Source organism: Sprattus sprattus (assembly GCF_963457725.1).
Source record: "Sprattus sprattus genome assembly, chromosome: 10".
Taxonomy (NCBI): domain Eukaryota; kingdom Metazoa; phylum Chordata; class Actinopteri; order Clupeiformes; family Clupeidae; genus Sprattus; species Sprattus sprattus.
The window spans coordinates 12,426,846-12,446,333 of record NC_137908.1 but is presented as its reverse complement, the minus strand read 5'-3'; the positions used below and the strand labels follow the sequence as shown (position 1 = coordinate 12,446,333).

At 44.2% G+C, this 19,488-nt stretch overlaps 1 protein-coding gene across 1 annotated transcript in view; it reads right to left on the bottom strand.

The window, feature by feature from the left end:
- Nucleotides 1-4,241: 4,241 nt before the first annotated feature.
- The window catches only part of kcnb1 (potassium voltage-gated channel, Shab-related subfamily, member 1), a gene marked incomplete at both ends in the record, with an annotated part of 28,645 nt that continues 13,398 nt past the window's right edge, over nucleotides 4,242-19,488 (bottom strand). The window contains one exon of the mRNA XM_080846825.1: nucleotides 4,242-6,221. Coding sequence (XP_080702951.1) covers nucleotides 4,242-6,221 — 1,980 coding nt within the window. The remainder of the gene's footprint in view (nucleotides 6,222-19,488) is intronic.

Sequence of the window (19,488 nt, the reverse complement as noted above, 5' to 3'; positions counted from 1 at the left end):
TTAGGGTAAGGGTTAGGGTTAGAAAGACGGAATGGTGCGAGCAGAGAGACGACTGACTCTCCGTACTCAAACCTGACAAAATTCGTAACCAATTTTTGGAGTCAAAGGAGAATGGTTGATTGTCATTTATGCAACCTTTTTGATGACATTATAAAACAGTGCTCATGCTGTAAGTTTTAAGTACCTTCCAAAATAACACCCTGTGCAATTTAGAAACATTTGGGATGCAATCCTACAGACAATGGTATGTCATACTAAATGCAAATCCAGACACTTCCATTAGAGAAGACAGATCTCTGAAATCTATCATTATTCAGCAAAAAAAAAGAAAAAGAAAACTCAAGTGAACACATTAAAGAGGACAGCTTTCAGTAAACAGCTGTAACCTCCTTCCCTGATAGAGTTGCACATATTCTCTGTTGTCACACAAACACACTAAAAATAAATAAAATACAAAATAAAGTTTGACGTCTGTGTGGGTTAACTCTGGTCAGGCCTCAGCACTCTGCTTTTAGAGCGGGACCTGGTGAATGGCTTTTAGAGCACAGTGAAGAAGGGTTGTTCTGTATTCATTTATTCAGACAGTGTAAAACACAAGCTACAGACAGTAACCTTTAACAGTTATGCCCTTGCCAGTGAAATGGAAATGCTATTTCTGCTTACAAACTGGAATTGCTTGAATAGTAATATTTAGCTGTTGGCAAATAAAATTTAATTAATTTAATTGCTTTTTGGCATTCTGTCATGTGAAATTGACAATCGAACGTGAGCAACTATTACAACATACTTTCTAATTCATATTCATCTTGGCATTTTTGGGACCAAAAATAGACATCTAAGATTATTTCTGCAACTATGGTAACTTTTAGTTTGCCACCTCTATGAAATCACAGTTTGTAACACTAATAGATAGTTTGAATTGCACTTATTTAAAAAAAGAAAGAAACTCACTAGTTATATACATATTATTTTCTCTTTTTTTGTTCCAACAATTCAAAATACGTATACTATACCATTTCCCCCCCAGCATGTTCCTTCCCTGTCACATACTATCAGTGTTTTGACAGTGATAGGGAGTTGGGTCTGCAATTTGAATTTTAATAATAATTTATGTAATTTATATGTATTAAAATCAGGACATTAATACTGATTGTTTACTTTTTCTGAAAAATTCAGGGACACTCTGTGTAGACTGTTTTTCAGTTTGTCCATGCGCTAACTTAACTTAAGTTTGTTTGACACTGAAAAAATAGGATTGAAGCTCATTGTGGTGTAATCAAATGCAAATGGATACTCAACAATGCAGTCATTGAAATATATAATATCTTATATATATAATTAAGTGGCTTTACTCTATTAACTTGGACATTTTTGCTTTTGTCTTGTTATTACACAAATCTTTTTTTGTACATGTAATGACACCAATTAAATATCCAAACAATTTTTTTCCTCCACAGAACCCTAAAATAGAACCTAAAAGTACCAATAGTTGCAGAGATATGCTAATTCCTCGCACCTCACTCATGTGGAGGGCTCTGTGTGTGTGTGAGCACGAATCATTCATTGTCATCAAACACATCTGGAGTGTTGTGATAGAATTTTTTTTGGTAGAATTTTTTTTTTTTTGGCAGCCAAACTCTCTGGGCAGCCTAAACTAAAGGAAGCAGTCAGGCCTGTGGCTGCTTCAGCTGCACACTGACCCCAGGGCGCTGGTGCTCACCCATGTGTAGAAGCCATTTTCCTACCAATAAAGATCCAACATATTTTATTTGTATCACCTTTTCTGTCCTACACATACGTCCCTCTGTGATATCTTTCCTCTATTCCCACTCATCCCTTAATGCACTCTCATTTTCCACTCCCCTTCTCTACCTCCTTTTCCCTCCCTTTCGCTCTCTCTCTCATTGGTATTCTCCCGGCACCTTGGCTCATTGCTCTCAATTCATTTAGACAGCGGTTGGAACATATACACATTACACCATAGAGGTTTTGTACCAAAACACAAACAAATACACATACTCACACACACTCTCTCTCTCTCTTTCTCTCTCTCGCACTCTCTCTATCTCTCTTATACACTCAAACACACACACAAATATGCTTTAACTGGCATTTGAAACATATATTCTATGTGTGCATGTATCTGATATGATCAAGACTCCAATAGCTGAATGCTGTACAGTCCCGATAGCATCCTGCACCGGATGGGCTAGCCGTTGCCATGGCAACTAGCTGTAGTTATCTTGAAGACACTGCTTTCTATATGTGAATTCAGTCGTACACGCACACACACACACACACACACATACACCCACTATTAGAGTGCTTTGGCTTTCCATGTCAATACGGTGTTGCACTATACAGACTGATTGATTATCAAAATAATATTTCGTCTCCATAAATACTACTGTCAAAATAAACCTCTGATTTAAAAGCAAAGATACAAGCCGGCATACGACCTAATGCCTGCATTCTCTGTGCTACAAAATACCTTCTTCCTTTGTCAGCTCCTGTCCTTTATTCTCCTCCTTTATCTCCTGCTTTTTTCCTCTGCTATCCTTTTATCTTGCTTCCCATCTTTCATTTCGTTCCCTTTTCTTGTCTCCCCTTCACCGCTCTTCACAGCCCTGCCCTCTCCTCATCTCCTCTCCTGTCCATTCATAAATGGCTGGCATAGGTGTGTTCTAGCAACGCACAGCAGAAAGGTCTCTTCTGAAGCAAGTTCCCTGCCAGTTAGATGCAGAATGTCGCTGAAAGTAAACAGACTGTATATTACCCCTGGAAATAAAAGTAAAAGTGAGACCCACAATTCTCATGAATGCGCCAACATTTCTTTCATTCTTAACGGAAGTTCGGAAGGGGCTTATCTAGATGATTAATGAGCTACACACCTCCCTCTGCTGTCAGCCTCGGTTATTTAGGTGTGCTCACCTTCCTGCCATGTCACACAGCCCAGTGTGCTTCAGCATCCCACAGCCTTCCTATCTCTGACTCATTATTAGTGCTCTGGTACCTTGGCCAGGACTCTGGCCAGGGACCTCGCCTAACGTGCTTTCTACACTCACTTTACACAAGTGAACCTAGTCATTGAGATGGGTGACAAATGTAATAGTTTCGGTTGCATTAGGTTGGAAATAAATATCTTATGAAAATGAAAACAACTGAATAAATACAGAGAGATACTGATCAATACTGAGGCTTCTCTAATAAATCACTCCATACAGTGACAGGCTCGCCTGGCTATCTGAGACCAAGTGACCAAACGCGAGAACAGAAATAATCCATATAAAAATAATTTATGACTGTGTGTACATGTCCTTAAGGGGTAAACGCTTTTACACACATATACAGATACATACATTTCAGAGGCACACACACATACATACTCTCTCTCTTTCACAAACAGACACAAACACACACTCAGACACAGTACTTAATTAAGGCCTACAATTTGTTAGGAATGGGGGCAAGAGTAAACATATCAGCTCATTGGCTAGTCAGGTGTGTGTGTGTGTGTGTGTGTGTGTGTCTGTGTCTGTGTCTGTGTCTGTGTCTGTGTGTATAAAGCCTGATTAGGGATTGTGTGAGAGGTCTGGACAGTGGTTAGCTAGAGGATAAAACCAAGGGGTTCAGTCTCCCCTCTCACCTCCAGTCACCATGCCTATATTCTGACAGTAAACACCAACCCTGCAGCACTCATCTTCTCCCTGCGGCAAGTCCCACCAATCCAAGCCTGCTTCACCAGTCTCACACAGATCCACCTTCATCTTCATGTTCCCCTCCACAACCATCCTTGAATGCCAGATCCCCCTTCATCCACGCCCAGCCCCCTCCCCTCCCCCCAACACAGTCCAAGCCTCACTCCATCCACCAAAAAACAACTCCTTCTCGAGCTACACCCACAGCTTCTCAGCATCACTGAGCGGGTCTTGTTGGTGAGGCTCAGTAAGAAGCAGGCTAGTATACCCTGCAGTTAAAGGGGGGTTGTGACAAGGATGGGGTGAGATTAGGGGGCTGGGTGCAGCCAGCTGGTTCTGGTTCTGGTAGAGAGACACAACACCTCATTGCAGCCTAACTTCTTCCGGCGCCAGCAATTTTTTTATTTTTTTTGCCGGGTCCCAGAAGAAGAGATTTGTAAACGGCAAAGCGTGTCTCAAACACGTCCTTCTCTTGCTGGCGATACGTCTCTTTGCTGTGGCTTCTTCCCTCCCCCTCTCTGTGTTCTGATGGCCCTCACAGGCTCAGTGGTTAGCATTGTAGGTCTGAGAATGTCCCGATCTGTCACCTCTGAGCCTCCGTAGCTGGTCAGAGCCCAGGTGATTCTCCTGACTGTTGCCTTGACGACCACCGTCTGGGAGCAGCAAGCAGTTCTGTCCGAGCAGCCTCTGGGCCGCCTCCAGGTGGTTGGTGCCCCCCGTGGAGTACCCCTTCTGGTGGCAGGATTTGGCGCTGGCCCCACCCAAAAGGCGATCGGAGGGTCGGTGCTCCTCATCATCAGTGTCAGCATCGATGTACCGGTTGATGGAGGCATCGTGGAAGGTGAAGATGCCCGGGGCAGTTGAGCCTTCCGGAGGTGGCGTGCGACTACTTGCTGTTGTGTAGACAGACGTCTCGGGGCTCAAGAGCGAACGGTCTGACAGGACAGAGCTGTCTGACTGAGGACCTCCCCCACTGGCAGGACTGGACTCCCCTCCTCCTCCTCCTCCTCCTCCTCCTCCTCCACCTCCGGCCCCACTGTAGTACCTGACCCTGTGGGGATTGCCCGCTTTGAGTGGATTTCCAAGGGGCCCATGATGTCTGGTGCCGTCAGCAGGGCCAGGAGGCTTGACAGCAGAACATGGTGGAGTAAGCAGGGCCTGCTGGTGCTCCAGAGGGGCTTGCCGGTACGGCAGGTTTTTGCTGGCCGGGCTGTGGGAGAATCGGTGGCTCTCCTGCAGCGCCAGGCCAGCTGCCGGGCTGTAAGGGAAGCCTCTGGAGTTCTCCTGGAAGTCAGTGGCACAACTGATATAACTGTCAATGCTAGACAGACTCTTCATGTCGGACACCCCGTCGCGCCCTCCCAGAGCATTATTTGTCTCTGGGCCTGATAGAGCCCCCAGTTCCATCTCGTCTCTCCGCCCAGGAGCTCGAGCAGCGTTTGGTTTGCAGTCATTGCTTTTGAGGTTGGGCTGCGACTGGGTCTTTGCCATCTGGTTGTAGATCTCCTCCAGGTTCTGGGCACTGAGGTGCTCGGGGCTGGTAGCTTGGGCCTTGCTGGGGGAACCCTGATCCATATTGTAGGAGCGGTTGGACCCAGTGTCTAAGGCAGGCTGCTTGGAGGACCACTTCCAGCGGCTGGGTGAGAGGTTGTTGTCGTGGGGCTTGTCTCCCCCTCCTCCACCTCCCCTCTCCATCACTACCACATCCAGTAGGTCGGCACCTCGTGATAAGGCCTCCCGCACGTTCATTGACACGATGCTGCCGTTCCTCTTGGCTCTCTCAAGGGCCTCCCGCCGCTTGATGGCCTTCTCCTGACGCTTCTGTTCCTTGTAGAACTCAGAAAAGTTGTTGACGATTATAGGGATTGGGAGTGCAATCACCAAAACCCCTGCAATGCAACAGAGCCCACCAACAATCTTCCCCAGCAGAGTCTTTGGGTAGATGTCCCCGTATCCCACTGTTGTCATGGTGATGGTGGCCCACCAGAACGATGCCGGAATGCTTTTGAACTTAGTGTCATCCTCGTCTTTCTCCGCAAAGAACACCAGGCTGGAGAAGATCATGATGCCCATGGCGAGGAAGAGGATGAGCAGGCCCAGCTCGTTGTAGCTCCGTCGCAGGGTGAAGCCCAGAGACTGCAGGCCCGTGGAGTGGCGCGCAAGTTTGAGGATCCGCAGGATGCGCATGATGCGGAAGATCTGCACCACCCGCCGCACATTCTGGAACTGCAGCACGCTCTTGTTGGACTCGGTCAGGAAGATTGTGACGTAGTAGGGCAGGATGGCCAGCAGGTCGATCACATTCAGCGGGCCCTTGATGAACTTCCACTTGGTGGGCGAGGAGAGGAAGCGGAGGAGGTACTCCATGGTGAACCAGGCAATGCACACGGCTTCTATGTGGGCCAGCTGAGGGTTGTCGGTGGCCTGGCCAAACTCGTCCATTTCCTGCAGCTCGGGGAGGGTGTTGAGAGACAGGGCGATGGTGGAAAGCACAATGAAAAGAATGGAGATGATGGCCAAGATCTGCGAGGGAAAGAGAACAAAAGATGACATTACCAATAAGGAATGATTCAAAGCTTGAAGTCAGAGACTAAGTGTTCAACAGTTCACATTCTTAACATGATATAGAATGTCCTGTCTACTTATATCCCTCTTAAGGAATAGTTAAAGAGATGCTTTCACTGGTAGGAATTAAATCACAGACACTGATTGAAGTCTTGTATCATTTTGCCATCATGAACTGTAGCGCAGTACATTCCATAATAACACAGTAACGTAAACGTGAGATAATCTATTATGACCACAGACACACACACACACACACATACACACACATCATATGCTCCTTCTAAGGTAAAGAGTTTAAAAGGAGACAAGAAGGTACTGATTAAGGTGGGTGTATAGCAACAGACTGCAGCTCCTTTAACAGCAGGCCTGTGAACAGCTGCCATAGCAGGTCGCTACTCGCTAGTGAGGAGCTGAACCCAAGCAGAACACCAGTAGCCATGGGAACGTAATGCAGCAGGCTGGGTGCTTCTTTCTCCGAGGCAGTGCATATGCAAATGTGAGAGGACAGCAAGAGAAAGACACGTGGAGAGAGAGAGAGAGGGAACATCAAAGGAGCAGAATAGGTTAATGCATGTGCAGTATACACTTTTAAATATGCTTACATGTTTGAGAGTGTGAGTCTGTGTTTCCATGTAACAGTAGGACATCTAAGAACTGTATATTTTGGGTTAATAAACCAGATGCTTAACATGTGTGTAGGGGTAGCCATGCTTGGATGCATGCATATGTACAGCCAGGGAAACAGGAAGCTGTTACATATTCACCCAGTGAATTAGCAGATGCTTTTGTCCAAAGCGGCTTACAGTGCAGGGGTACGTTCTACCAGTATTTGCCTCCTGGGAATCAAACTCATGAGTGACTGTTCTTGGTACCTTGCTCTACTAGATGAGTAACACATACACACTGCTATTTATACTGATACCTGAGCGGCATCGTAAATGCATATTTCCCATTATAATGTCGCTGACCAACTTAATTTGTTGGGGGAAAAAATTACTTTCAGTTTGCTATTCAACAAAGATTCAACAAGCATTCAACATACTTCAGCTAAGTAACTTACTCTCTGCTTCTAACTCTGAATTAGACCATACCATAACTTTGCATTATCCCCAAAACACCCAAATTTCCATTATCAATTAAAAATGTGCTACAGATACAGATACATTGTTTATTGTCTCTGGTGAATCATCCAGTTGAAGTTGGCCCTTTTCCATGAGCTCACATTACATTAACTTATCAGCCCTGAGTGCCTCAATAATGGCCTCAATAATGCAGCAATAACACCATCGTACCTCAACAACCATAGGGTGGGGAAGGAGACTGAGGCTGGTAAAACTGTGAGGGCCCAGCATACATCACTTGAGCCCTGGGCACAGAGCCACCTCCTCTTCCTGCCTGCTGTGAGGAGCTGCCTCTGCTCAGGCTGTGGAAAAATGCTGAGGGGCTTGCTTTTGTGTTTGGGTCCTCTCCAAGTTTATGCATTGCCTATTATTATAATTATTATTGTTATTGTGTGTGTGTGTATATATATACATATATAGGCTGTATATATATACAGTATATATATATATATATATATACAGCCGCGGAAAAAATTAAGAGACCACTTCAAAATTATCAGTTTCTCTGGTTTTACTATTTATTGGTATGTGTTAAAGTAAAATGTACATTTTAGTTTTATTCTATAACCTACTGGCAACATTCCTACCAAATTTCAAATAAAGATATTGTCATTTAGATAATTTATTTGCAGAAAAATGACAATTGGTCAAAATAGCAAAAAAGATGCAGTGTCTTCAGATCTCGAATAATGCAAAGAAAACAAGCTCATATTCATTTTTAAACTACACAATACTAATGCTTTAACTTAGGAAGAGTTCAGAAATCAATATTTGGTGGAATAACCTTGATTTAAAATCACAACTTTCATGTGTCTTGGCATGCTCTCCACCAGTCTTTCACATTGCCGTTGGGTGACTTTTTTGGAACTAGGGTCTCCTAGTTCGTCTTCTCTGATGAGTCCAATTTTCAGCTTTGCCCAACACATGGTCGTCTGATGGTTAGACGGAGACCTGGAGAGGCCTACAAGCCACAGAGTCTTGCATCTACTGTGAAATTGGACTCATAAGAGAAGACGAACTAGGAGACCCTCCAGTCGGCTTTGGTTCAATCCTTATGGTCTTTTACAAACCTCAGCCAGGCAAAGTACAACGTTGTCCCGGAAGAAAAACTTGCTTCCTTTTGCTCTGACAATGTTCCCCAACTCTGAGAAGTGTTTTTTCCAGCAGGGCAATGCTCCATGCCACACAGCCAGGCCAGTAAAGGTGTGGATGGAGTATCACCAGATCAGGACCCTGTCATGGCCAGCCCAATTTCGAGACCTGAATCCCATAAAAAAAACTCTGAAATGTGATCAAGAGGAAGATGGATGGTCACAAGCCATGAAAAGAAGGCGAGCTGCTTGAATTCTTGCGCCAGGAGTAGCATAAAGTCACCCAACGGCAATGTGAAAGACTGGTGGAGAGCATGCCAAGACACATGAAAGTTGTGATTTTAAATCAAGGTTATTCCACCAAATATTGATTTCTGAACTCTTCCTAAGTTAAAGCATTAGTATTGTGTAGTTTAAAAATGAATATGAGCTTGTTTTCTTTGCATTATTCGAGATCTGAAGACACTGCATCTTTTTTGCTATTTTGACCAATTGTCATTTTTCTGCAAATAAATGATCTAAATGACAATATCTTTATTTGAAATTTGGTAGGAATGTTGCCAGTAGGTTATAGAATAAAACTAAAATGTATATTTTACTTTAACACATACCAATAAATAGTAAAACCAGAGAAACTGATAATTTTGAAGTGGTCTCTTATTTTTTTCCGCGGCTGTATATGTCATCTGACAGTAAATGAAACTTGTCCCATCACTAAAAACCCTTGTCCCCTTCCCAGTTTGTAACTGACATCCTTTTTACATTTTAGTGCAGAGTAATCAGGACCAAGACCTTACAGTCATTTCTTTGGTATGAAGATAATTACCACCTGAACTCTCTTACCGATATGGCCATGTGGAAATTAGGTCAAATGAACTGAAACTCAGTCTGTTTGCGTCACCAAGATTAATATATACCCTTCTCAATAGAGAAAAACTGCGTATTGTTTTGAGTTGAGTTATATACCCTGAACAGGTATTTAACTTCATATAACTGTACCCACACTGTCGGTTTCTCAATAGACAGACAGGACCGAGAGGCAGGGGGACAGAGAAGACAGACTGGCAGGGGGACACAGGGAAAACAAGTACTGTAAGACAATCAAATTTCATGGATCAGTGAGCGTGAACAGAGAGGAGCATAACTGTTAGTGATGGAATGTTATGTATATTGTAATGTATTATAATAAACAGTCATGTCATGTTGCACCTGCCATGGTTTCAAAGTATTTACATTTAAAGTATTTTAGCATTGCTGGGTATTACAGTGTCATGGCAGCTGTTTGTGTGCTTGTCTGTTGTGTCTGTGTGCTTGTCTGTTGTGTCTGTGTGCTTGTCGTGTTTGTGTGCTTGCCCGTGCTTGTCTGTGTGCTTGCTTGCCCGTGCTTGTCTGTGTTCTTGTTGTGTTTGTGTGCTTGTCTGTTGTGTCTGTGTGCTTGTCTGTTGTGTCTGTGTGCTTGTCTATTGTGTATGTGTGCTTGTCTGTTGTGTCTGTGTGCTTGTCTGTTGTGTCTGTGTGCTTGTCTGTTGTGTCTGTGTGCTTGGCTGTTGTGTCTGTGTGCTTGTCTATTGTGTATGTGTGCTTGTCTGTTGTGTCTGTGTGCTTGTCTGTTGTGTCTGTGTGCTTGTCTGTTGTGTCTGTGTGCTTGTCTATTGTGTATGTGTGCTTGTCTGTTGTGTCTGTGTGCTTGTCTGTTGCGTTTGTGTGTGCATTGTTAGCTGCACTGTGGATTACACCAGTGATGTGATGCTGCCTCATCCACCCTGCTGTGGGATTGGTGAAGGGAGGAGATCATCAGATGTCTGCTTAGTCAAGCAGAGCAGTGTCTTCACAAAGGTTAAAGGTGCAGCTTAAACATGAGTTGTAGAACAGGATTTTTGCAACTCAGTTATTTTCTTCCCTTTTAATTAGCACAGAGGCAAAACATTTTACAATCCAGGAGAAGGGAAATCTTGACTGCAGTGTTATGAAACCGGTTTGAAACCAACATGGTAAAGGACATTCTGCCACATGGATATGCAAACACACACACGCGCACACACGCACGCACGCACACACACACACACACACACAGAACACAGAATATTCAAACACTATCTGCTAGCAGCTTTGTATGCTGTACGGTGGAAACAGCATAGACTGACTGAGACAGAGAGAGAAAGAGAGAGGAAGCAAACATGAGTGGCGTGACACACCAAATTTTCTCCATAACAACCCTGTGGCGTGAGATGGCTATCCTGCCAGTCACCCAGTTGCCCCATCAACCACCAATCAGGATGGCTGAACACTGTTGCCATAGCTACACAGCAGATGTTGACAATGATAGTGTCTCTTCATCCATCCCCAAACCAACCACCTCTCACCCTCCTGTTGTTACACTAGATTGCTGTGCCTCAGGTAGCTAGTAAAGAAAAGGGTCAAGTTGCAATTAAATAATTGTCACCATCACCAAAACAATCACAGCAGGTGACTGTCAACATTATTGTTACCTGTAAACATGGTGCTACTTTTTTGAATGGTTACGATTTCTGCCTCTCCATTTAACTATCAACAGCTGCGTGCGTGTGTGCGCATATGTGTGTGTGTGTGTGTCTGTGTGTGTGTGTGTGCGTGTGTGCGAGAGAGAGAGAGCCAGAGAGAGCATGTGTGTATAGATGGTCTGAGAAATCAAACTGACTGACTGCGGTTCCCACCTGAGCTCTATAATCAGTAACTAATTAACCAATCAGAAACCTTCCCATGAGCAACCTTGTCTGTCAGTTATGTAGCATATGCCCTGCAGTCTGAAGGGAAGAAGTGAATTCTAATGGTGGAATATCTGGTTAATGTCAGCAAAGCTGAAATCGTCAGAATCTTTATCTGGAGGAAGATGTGTGTCTTGTTGGTTTGTATGTGTGGAGTATGTGTCTAGTTGGTTTGTGTGTGTGGTAAACTGAGGATGCTGTCCGCTATTCTGGCAAAAAGTTGTTGCTGTTTGAGCTAAGTAGCAAATGAAATTACACCACTGACAAAATAGTGTATTGGATTACAGTCCCAGACTGGACCGTTAATATTATGCAAAGTATATATTCTACAAAGTGACTGGAGAGAATGTGACAAGCAGGAACAGAGTGTCGGATTACCCTTAACACACAAAGGGCAGAGGTCACTGTGGTTTTGATGCAAATTTCAGAACAATACAAGACACTGTCCTCTCTCATCTCCCGCTCCTGCTCCCTTTTTAATTCTATTATTATTATTATTATAATTATAACCATGAAGTGTTGCTCTCATACAAAGATAACATCTCTCATCCTTTCCCCCCTTGACTGGTTAAACATGGCAGCTTAGAGAAAAGCACAGTGCTAGAGGGAAATATGTGGAATGATCTGTAGCAGCCAGTGAATGAGAAGTGATGGCTGTCTCCACCATCAGACTGAGATGGACTGGGAGGTCACACACAAAGCATTGTTCTGTCTAGGTGGTGGGGCTGTTTCATGAGAATTATTAGCAAAGCAGATATGCTACAGTGCACTGTAAACATTATTGTGTTATGATAGCATACGAAATACCTGTACTGATGTGGCAATGGTGCCAGTCAGAGACCATCAGCAGCAGTAACTGCAAAAATATGGGCAAATATGTGAAATTATATTCCCTTGTATGCTTGTATGTGTGTCAGTGTGGCAGTGTGTACATGTGTAAGGGTATGTTGGTTCATATGAAGGGTATGTTGGTTCATCTTGTATTGGTTCATCTTGTATACTTTGCAGGAGGTAATAGTTCAGTTCACTAGCATCCCACAATGCACTGGTCAAAAGGGGAGTTCATATTATCAGGAATATGAGTGTAGACAACTCCAATACTACACAACTTTTCATTGGTCAGTAGGCCCGTTGTCCTCTCAGGTGTTTACACTGAGGTTTGTGTAAATGCGCATAAGCATATTGATAAAGAAATATGAGGCTGTATTCCCTCTTACAGCTAGCAAGTGTGTGTGTGTGAAGGGTGTGAAAGTTGTGTAAGAGAGAGAGTGATGTGGCTCTTATACACCACTGCGAACCAAGCCAGACACTGAAGGTGTTAAAAAAAAAAAAAACTCCATCAGATCCCATGTTAGCTCCTCAGACGACCTTCCCTAGCAGGAGGTCATCTGACCGCCTCAATGAACATCAAAACCTCAGCCAAACAAACACAAACACAAACTCACTATGCTGCCCATTATCTGTCACTGAAACTCCTGCTGCCACGATCAATGGTGAGCAGGCCATGGTTCGACATGCTCAAATGTCTTCAGCAGCTTCGGTCTGGAGAGTGCCAGTGTATGACCAACAATGAACAGAGACTCTTCACAAAAACCTTAGAGGCACAGTCCTTTACCAAAAGCCATTTGACTTCTGTCAAATTCAACACATTTTTTAACACTTTCTTGTGTGTGTGTGTAGGCGCGCTCAAAAAGGTGGTTGTGTGTGTGTGTGTGTGTGTGTGTGTGTGTGTGTGTGTGTGTGTGTGTGTGTGTGTAAGCGCACTCAAAAAGGTGTTTGTGCACCATCCCAGATCTGAAAATGCGAAACAAACAAAGTGGCTCGATCTGAGTCATATATAATTACAGCCAATCAACACGTTGTTTCAGGAGTACGGAAGGAAAGGGTGTAATTGATTGGCCATGGAATTGGCCCTGAATACCATGTTGAGCTCTTCTCAATCAAACTGCTATTTCACCAATTGGACCCTTGGCATAGAAGCAGTTATCACTCAGTTTCCTTAGCTGAAAGCACTGTTCCCAAAGTCAGCTGAGATTGGTTGAGTGCTGGTTGAGAAGTGATTAATAAAAATTATGTGTGTAATACTTGATTGATGGGCTGTATTATTCTATTTTACAGTTGCTATTGCTGTTGAGTGTAGAGATTTGTAATCTCTCAACATGTCATCAGCTAATATGATATAATGCTACAGATGTGTCCAGTAAAATATCCTGCTTCAACAACATTAACAAAGCACTTTAATGTACGATAGGACACTAATGACCCCATGCATTGCCATATCACATGCTTACATAAAATTGGTCCTAGGCTGAGGCCTGGTAGATTAGGTGGAGGCCACTGGTGGAGCTTATGCCCGGCGACAGCATCATATTAGCACGGCACTCATCCTGACAGCACCTCTTCCAGGGACATGGTTTCCATGGAGACAGAAGAATACCATGTCTTTGCTATTTGTCACAGGAAGATGCCATGGCAAGTAAAGGTGGGTAGAGTATTAAAACGCTGTATGTGATTAAGAGGAATGGTTACTCAACAGACACAGTGCATATGTTTTTTTTTGTAAGATAAATAATAAATACATAATTCTAAATATTCTGTTCGATCAGAGAGATACGCACACACGTGGGACGATATTTTCGTCATAGGACATGGACCTGTGAAGTTTCACTAGCATAGCACCTCCTCAAGTTATCCATGGAAAATGTCTGTTTATCTGCCATATTTAGATTCCCCTCCCATCTGTGCTAAACACACACACACACACACACACACACACAGGCATTAGCATGTGTACGGGTACAAAACACACACAACCATGAGGCCAGCGTGTCCGCATGTCATAAAGCTGGCCAGATGACCTGATACAAAACCTTTTGGTGGACTTGTATCCTGCTACCCTGCTTGATAATTCATGAGCCTAAGATGAGCAGGAGATTCCTGTCTTACAGGGGGCTATATTTAAACCCCATGGCCCATGACAGGGTTATTTATAGCTGCAGTCAAAGGGTCTGTCTCCATACACCTCTCTAACTCCCTCTCTCTCTCTCTATCTAGCTATCCTGTTCTCTCTCTGTCTCTGACACACACACGCACACACTCAATGTTTCTACCCCACTCATAATAAGACTGCAGTCTCAGCAGTTATGGATTTTAAGGATCTAGTTTATTCACACCCCACCTGTTGAAGGTACATAAGCCCACAAGGCACAGACAGTGCCAACACAGCAAAATCTCAACTTCACATTGTTTTCCTCTTGTTGTCTTCAAGGACTTGTTGTCTTCAAGGAGCACCGATTCAATTCAGGATGCATGTATATATGTATGTGTGTGTATGTAGAGGTGGGTAGATATAAATGTATGTACTGTGGCATCACGGTGGGCCAGCTTGTATTGGGGTGTGGCATTTTCCTGGAGGACTGGCTGCCACACCACAAGATGGCCGCCAGTCAAACTACATCCCCCACAATACAGCAGGCACCCAGGTGTAGGTGCTTAATTGAAGGAGCAGATAAGGCAGGTGGGGCCTGTTGTGTGAGGAAGAGCCAGAGAGAACAGAGCGCACCTGACGTGCGTTTGAAGCGTGCGTCGAAGCGCTTGGTAAAGCGCAACAAGAAGGGAGAAGGTTAAGCCCAAGCCTGGAAGAACCGGACTGCCTACTGGAAAACCGGCCGCCAAAGGGAAGTAAATTGGAGTTTGTGTTACTTTAAAATCCCTGAAGGAAAAGGGATAAAGAACATTTTGTGTTTGGACATTTAAGTTAGGTTTGAAGAACCAACTTTTTCCTGTGTTTGAAGTGATGCCTTAGTTGTACCTGTTTGCGTTGAGTTTTCGGAATTAAAACCGTCTTTTGACCTTGCCTGCCGACTGATTCCTCAGTTAACTACACTGCCCACCCTGCAACCTGTTACACATGGTGGAGAATGCGGGCAGGGACAACACGGCTTAAGTGTGGACGAGTGGCAGAGAAGACGGTGAAGGTTTCTCTCAACTTTCAAACAGACATACATTCAGGAATACAGACTTCACACAAAGGAGAACCGAACACAAAATGGAGGAACTGGTGAGGATGCTGGTTGAGAGCCAGGTGGCCCAGCTGGAGACCAGTAGAGCCTTACTGCAGATGCGGCTGAAGGACCATCCGACTGAAGCTGACCTACAGGAGGCTGCGAAGAAGAACGCCCGTTCTGGTGAGTTGTTTGCGAGAGCCGAGGAGAGGCTAACCCAGATGAGGAGTGCTGGAGCGTTTACTGAGCTGACGGCCACAGGGAAGCGTCCAGCAGAGGCGTTCAAAGCGCAGGTGGTCCTAGATGTCAATGAAGATGATGATGTCTATGAGGACCATGATGTCAGTGATGACGAGGGTGAAGACGACAGTGATGAAGACGACGTGGGTGATGGTGATAAAGCGGTTGATGATGAAGATGCTAAGGAAAAGCTTGAGGATGAAGATAATCCTGATGAGAGCGAAGCAGGTGAAGAGGACTCTGACTCAGAAGAAGTCACACCAGCTAACAAGGAAGCTCTAGCCCAGTCTGCTACCGAGGCAGACCCTGCTCAAAAAGAGTTGGGGGAAGACCACAACGGTGTCGGGGCAGATGACCCAGAGGACAGTGCACCAAAGCAGAAGAATAAGAAACAGAGTGAAAATGAGGCAAAGAGCAGGGTGAGTAGATGGGTTCTGAACCACCATCTGTTTAATGTCTCTGTCATTCACAGGCCAGGATGGCGCATTGGAGAAGCAGTTGACCTGTCCCACTGTGATGCCTTTTGGACTAGTTTTATCCTGCCGTGGGCGTCAGGTTCGGGGAGAAGGATGTGTGGCATCACGGTGGGCCAGCTTGTATTGGGGTGTGGCATTTTCCTGGAGGACTGGCTGCCACACCACAAGATGGCCGCCAGTCAAACTACATCCCCCACAATACAGCAGGCACCCAGGTGTAGGTGCTTAATTGAAGGAGCAGATAAGGCAGGTGGGGCCTGTTGTGTGAGGAAGAGCCAGAGAGAACAGAGCGCACCTGACGTGCGTTTGAAGCGTGCGTCGAAGCGCTTGGTAAAGCGCAACAAGAAGGGAGAAGGTTAAGCCCAAGCCTGGAAGAACCGGACTGCCTACTGGAAAACCGGCCGCCAAAGGGAAGTAAATTGGAGTTTGTGTTACTTTAAAATCCCTGAAGGAAAAGGGATAAAGAACATTTTGTGTTTGGACATTTAAGTTAGGTTTGAAGAACCAACTTTTTCCTGTGTTTGAAGTGATGCCTTAGTTGTACCTGTTTGCGTTGAGTTTTCGGAATTAAAACCGTCTTTTAACCTTGCCTGCCGACTGATTCCTCAGTTAACTACACTGCCCACCCTGCAACCTGTTACAGTACATAACCATATTCTTATCTGTCTAACGTAGATCTTGAGAAATAAATGACTATGCAGGAACACCTAGTCTTCAACTGCTAGACCAGAAAAAAAAACACAACATTAACTACCAACTTCTCAGCCGAGCTCATAGGTCTTGGAACCTTAAAGACTGTAAGCATGATTATCGCCGATGACTACATCCCACACTGAGATCTACATCAGAGGGTGAGGTCTGCTATGGATGCCTTCTCACCTCCAGATGTCAAAGCGCAGGCATCTTGGATGCAGACAGACCAGCAGACAGACAAATTAGCAGACTGAGAAACAGACAGAGAGACAGACACACAAGCAAACAGGCGCACCAGCACACAGTCTGACACACATGAGTGGAGGCAGCTGATGGAAGAAAAACAGACACAAGAAAAGAGGCAACGCAAGGACAGAAGAACGCTTGGAGACACATTAACACACCCAGACGTGCCGACACACCCCGCAGACAGACAAACACCTCACATACACAAACCAACAGCTGAGGACTTGGGTCCATTTGCAGTCTTCTTGCAGGTCAGGCATGGTGATGCACAAACACATCCCTGCCCTGAGGAACACACTCACTGTCACTTCAATCTCACGGATTTGCTCTCTCGTCTCATGCAACTTCAACTAACAGAACAGGCACAGAAATGTAAACCCACAGCACACATATCTTTAAGTAATCACACACAAATACAGAAAACTCAAAAATATGTGTGCATAAAAGAATCAGTGATGATGGTATTTAGAAGATAAAATGGTTATTAAATTAAAATAGGGAGATGAAACTAATGCTTACACACACTAAACAACAAATGCATGCATAGAAAAATACCTTGTTATGGGCAGACACAAAGACACACACACACAAACACACTCTAATCTTCAGAAAGACAGCTGCGTGTCCAAGCATCACAGAAGTTACTGTTGCTATGGAGACAATGATGGCAGGCTTTGTAGCAGTGCTGAGATTACACAGAAAATAGCAGTCTATGTGTGTACGTGTGTGTGTGTGTGTGTGTGTGTGTGTGTGTGTGTGTGTGTGTGTGTGTGTGATTGTGTGTGTGTGCATGTATGTGTGTATTTGTGTGAGCAAGTGAGAGTGTATGCACACTCATGTCTGTGTGTGCTTTAGACCATGTAAGAAGGACTGAAGGTATTTCATCTTTATTCACAAAAGCAAGCGTGTTTCCCGGGGTTCCTCTTCTGTGGTGTATGATTCATATGAGAAGGGAAACCGCTTAATATTTAATCTGAATAAATACAGTAGACCTTTTCTTTGTCTTTCTGTTCTATAAGACCAGCAATGGGCTTGATGAACAACACTGATAAGAAGACTTCATCTCAGGTGGCACCTGATGGTCTTCTATCTTTTCCTCAAAAGCAACACTTCAGAGATAGGTCAACCCACAATGGTAAAGCAACAACACACTTTCAAAAGCCTCAAAGCTTCTGGGAGGCTTAAAAGGTGCAAGATGGATGGTGGCGGGGCAATAATATGTGACCCACCTCTGCTCCAGTGTGTCTCTTTCTGAGGTTCCAACTAGGACAAGGCCACTGAGAATAGCGCCTATGCTTTTTTCAGCCCTTCCCAATAACACTCAACCTTCACACTATCACACCCTCATTCAACAGGAAACCAGATTAATTGAGCAGTGTGCCAAATCCATTGGAATCCAGGGGTGAAAACAGTCAGAGGAAGTCCCAGGTGAGTAGGAGCCAGACACGGTGACACATTACAAAGAAAGTCTCCCAGGAGACAGGACATCACAAGGACAGATTCAAGGGGCAGGGAGCAAATCATGTTCTTTCCCTTAAAGAGACAGTACACAACAAATTGACATTTTCTGTTAAGTATGTTATACGTAACTGTTTTTTTTTTTTACCAAAACTCCTTGCTGCTGCTTTAAGGCAAACAAAAGTTCTAAAAGTTCTGTGATACTAAAGTGGTTTGAAAGAAAATTCAGCTGGCTGGTACGAGAGACAAACTATCAAGGCCACAAAATCATATAGATGCACGATTTTGGAGAGGCCACAGAAAAAATATTACAAAGCACATTTTTGATGTGATACAATTCACCCTCTGGGGACTTTACTGTTTGGAGCCAGAGGGCCAGAGTGAAATAGAGTCAGTAGATTTATAGTGTAATCTGACACCACAGTAAGAAGGAGTATAGCACTGAAATCAAAGCTAAGCTGCCTAGTCACTACTACATCCTCATTGACACTGAATTACTCTTGGGAATGAGTGACTGTCTTTAGTCATCTTTAGTGTGTTGAAGGCTGGGTATTTTTACTTTAATTTGTCATCAAAGTCCTTACTTAGCCCACGGATTCTCCCAGAGAGATTTAAACGCAGTCACTTTTCCCCCAGAGAGTGAGAGAGGTCATACCATTCATAAGCGCTAACAGCATACTGTCGTTTATTGGTATTTGTCCCAGTGTCAATAATTAGTTTTTTAATCACGCCGTTATTTCCCAATTGGTTTGACATCAACATCCCCCAAAGCCATCATCACCACAAAGCCTCAGCCCCACCTGTAGAAGTATGCTGCACCACTGGTTTGAGGTCTAAATCTACAGCCACACACACACACACACACACACAACTGCTTTCATCACTGACCCAAATAGTACCCTCTTCTCAGTGTTGTTCACTTCTGCCTTGGACTTCTGTGCACGTCTGCTTTGATGGTTATGGTTCAAAGAACTTCTGACTCCTTACAGATACATGTTGCTAAAGTCTGGTGAAATTCAAGGTTAGATTTGTGGCGTTTGTTTATTTAGCACGTTAACTTTGATCAGTTGTTTTCTTGTGTTGTGTTTTCTTATGTCACTTCTGTCATAAAAACCTTTTCCAAAAATATGTAAACATAAATGAAAAAAG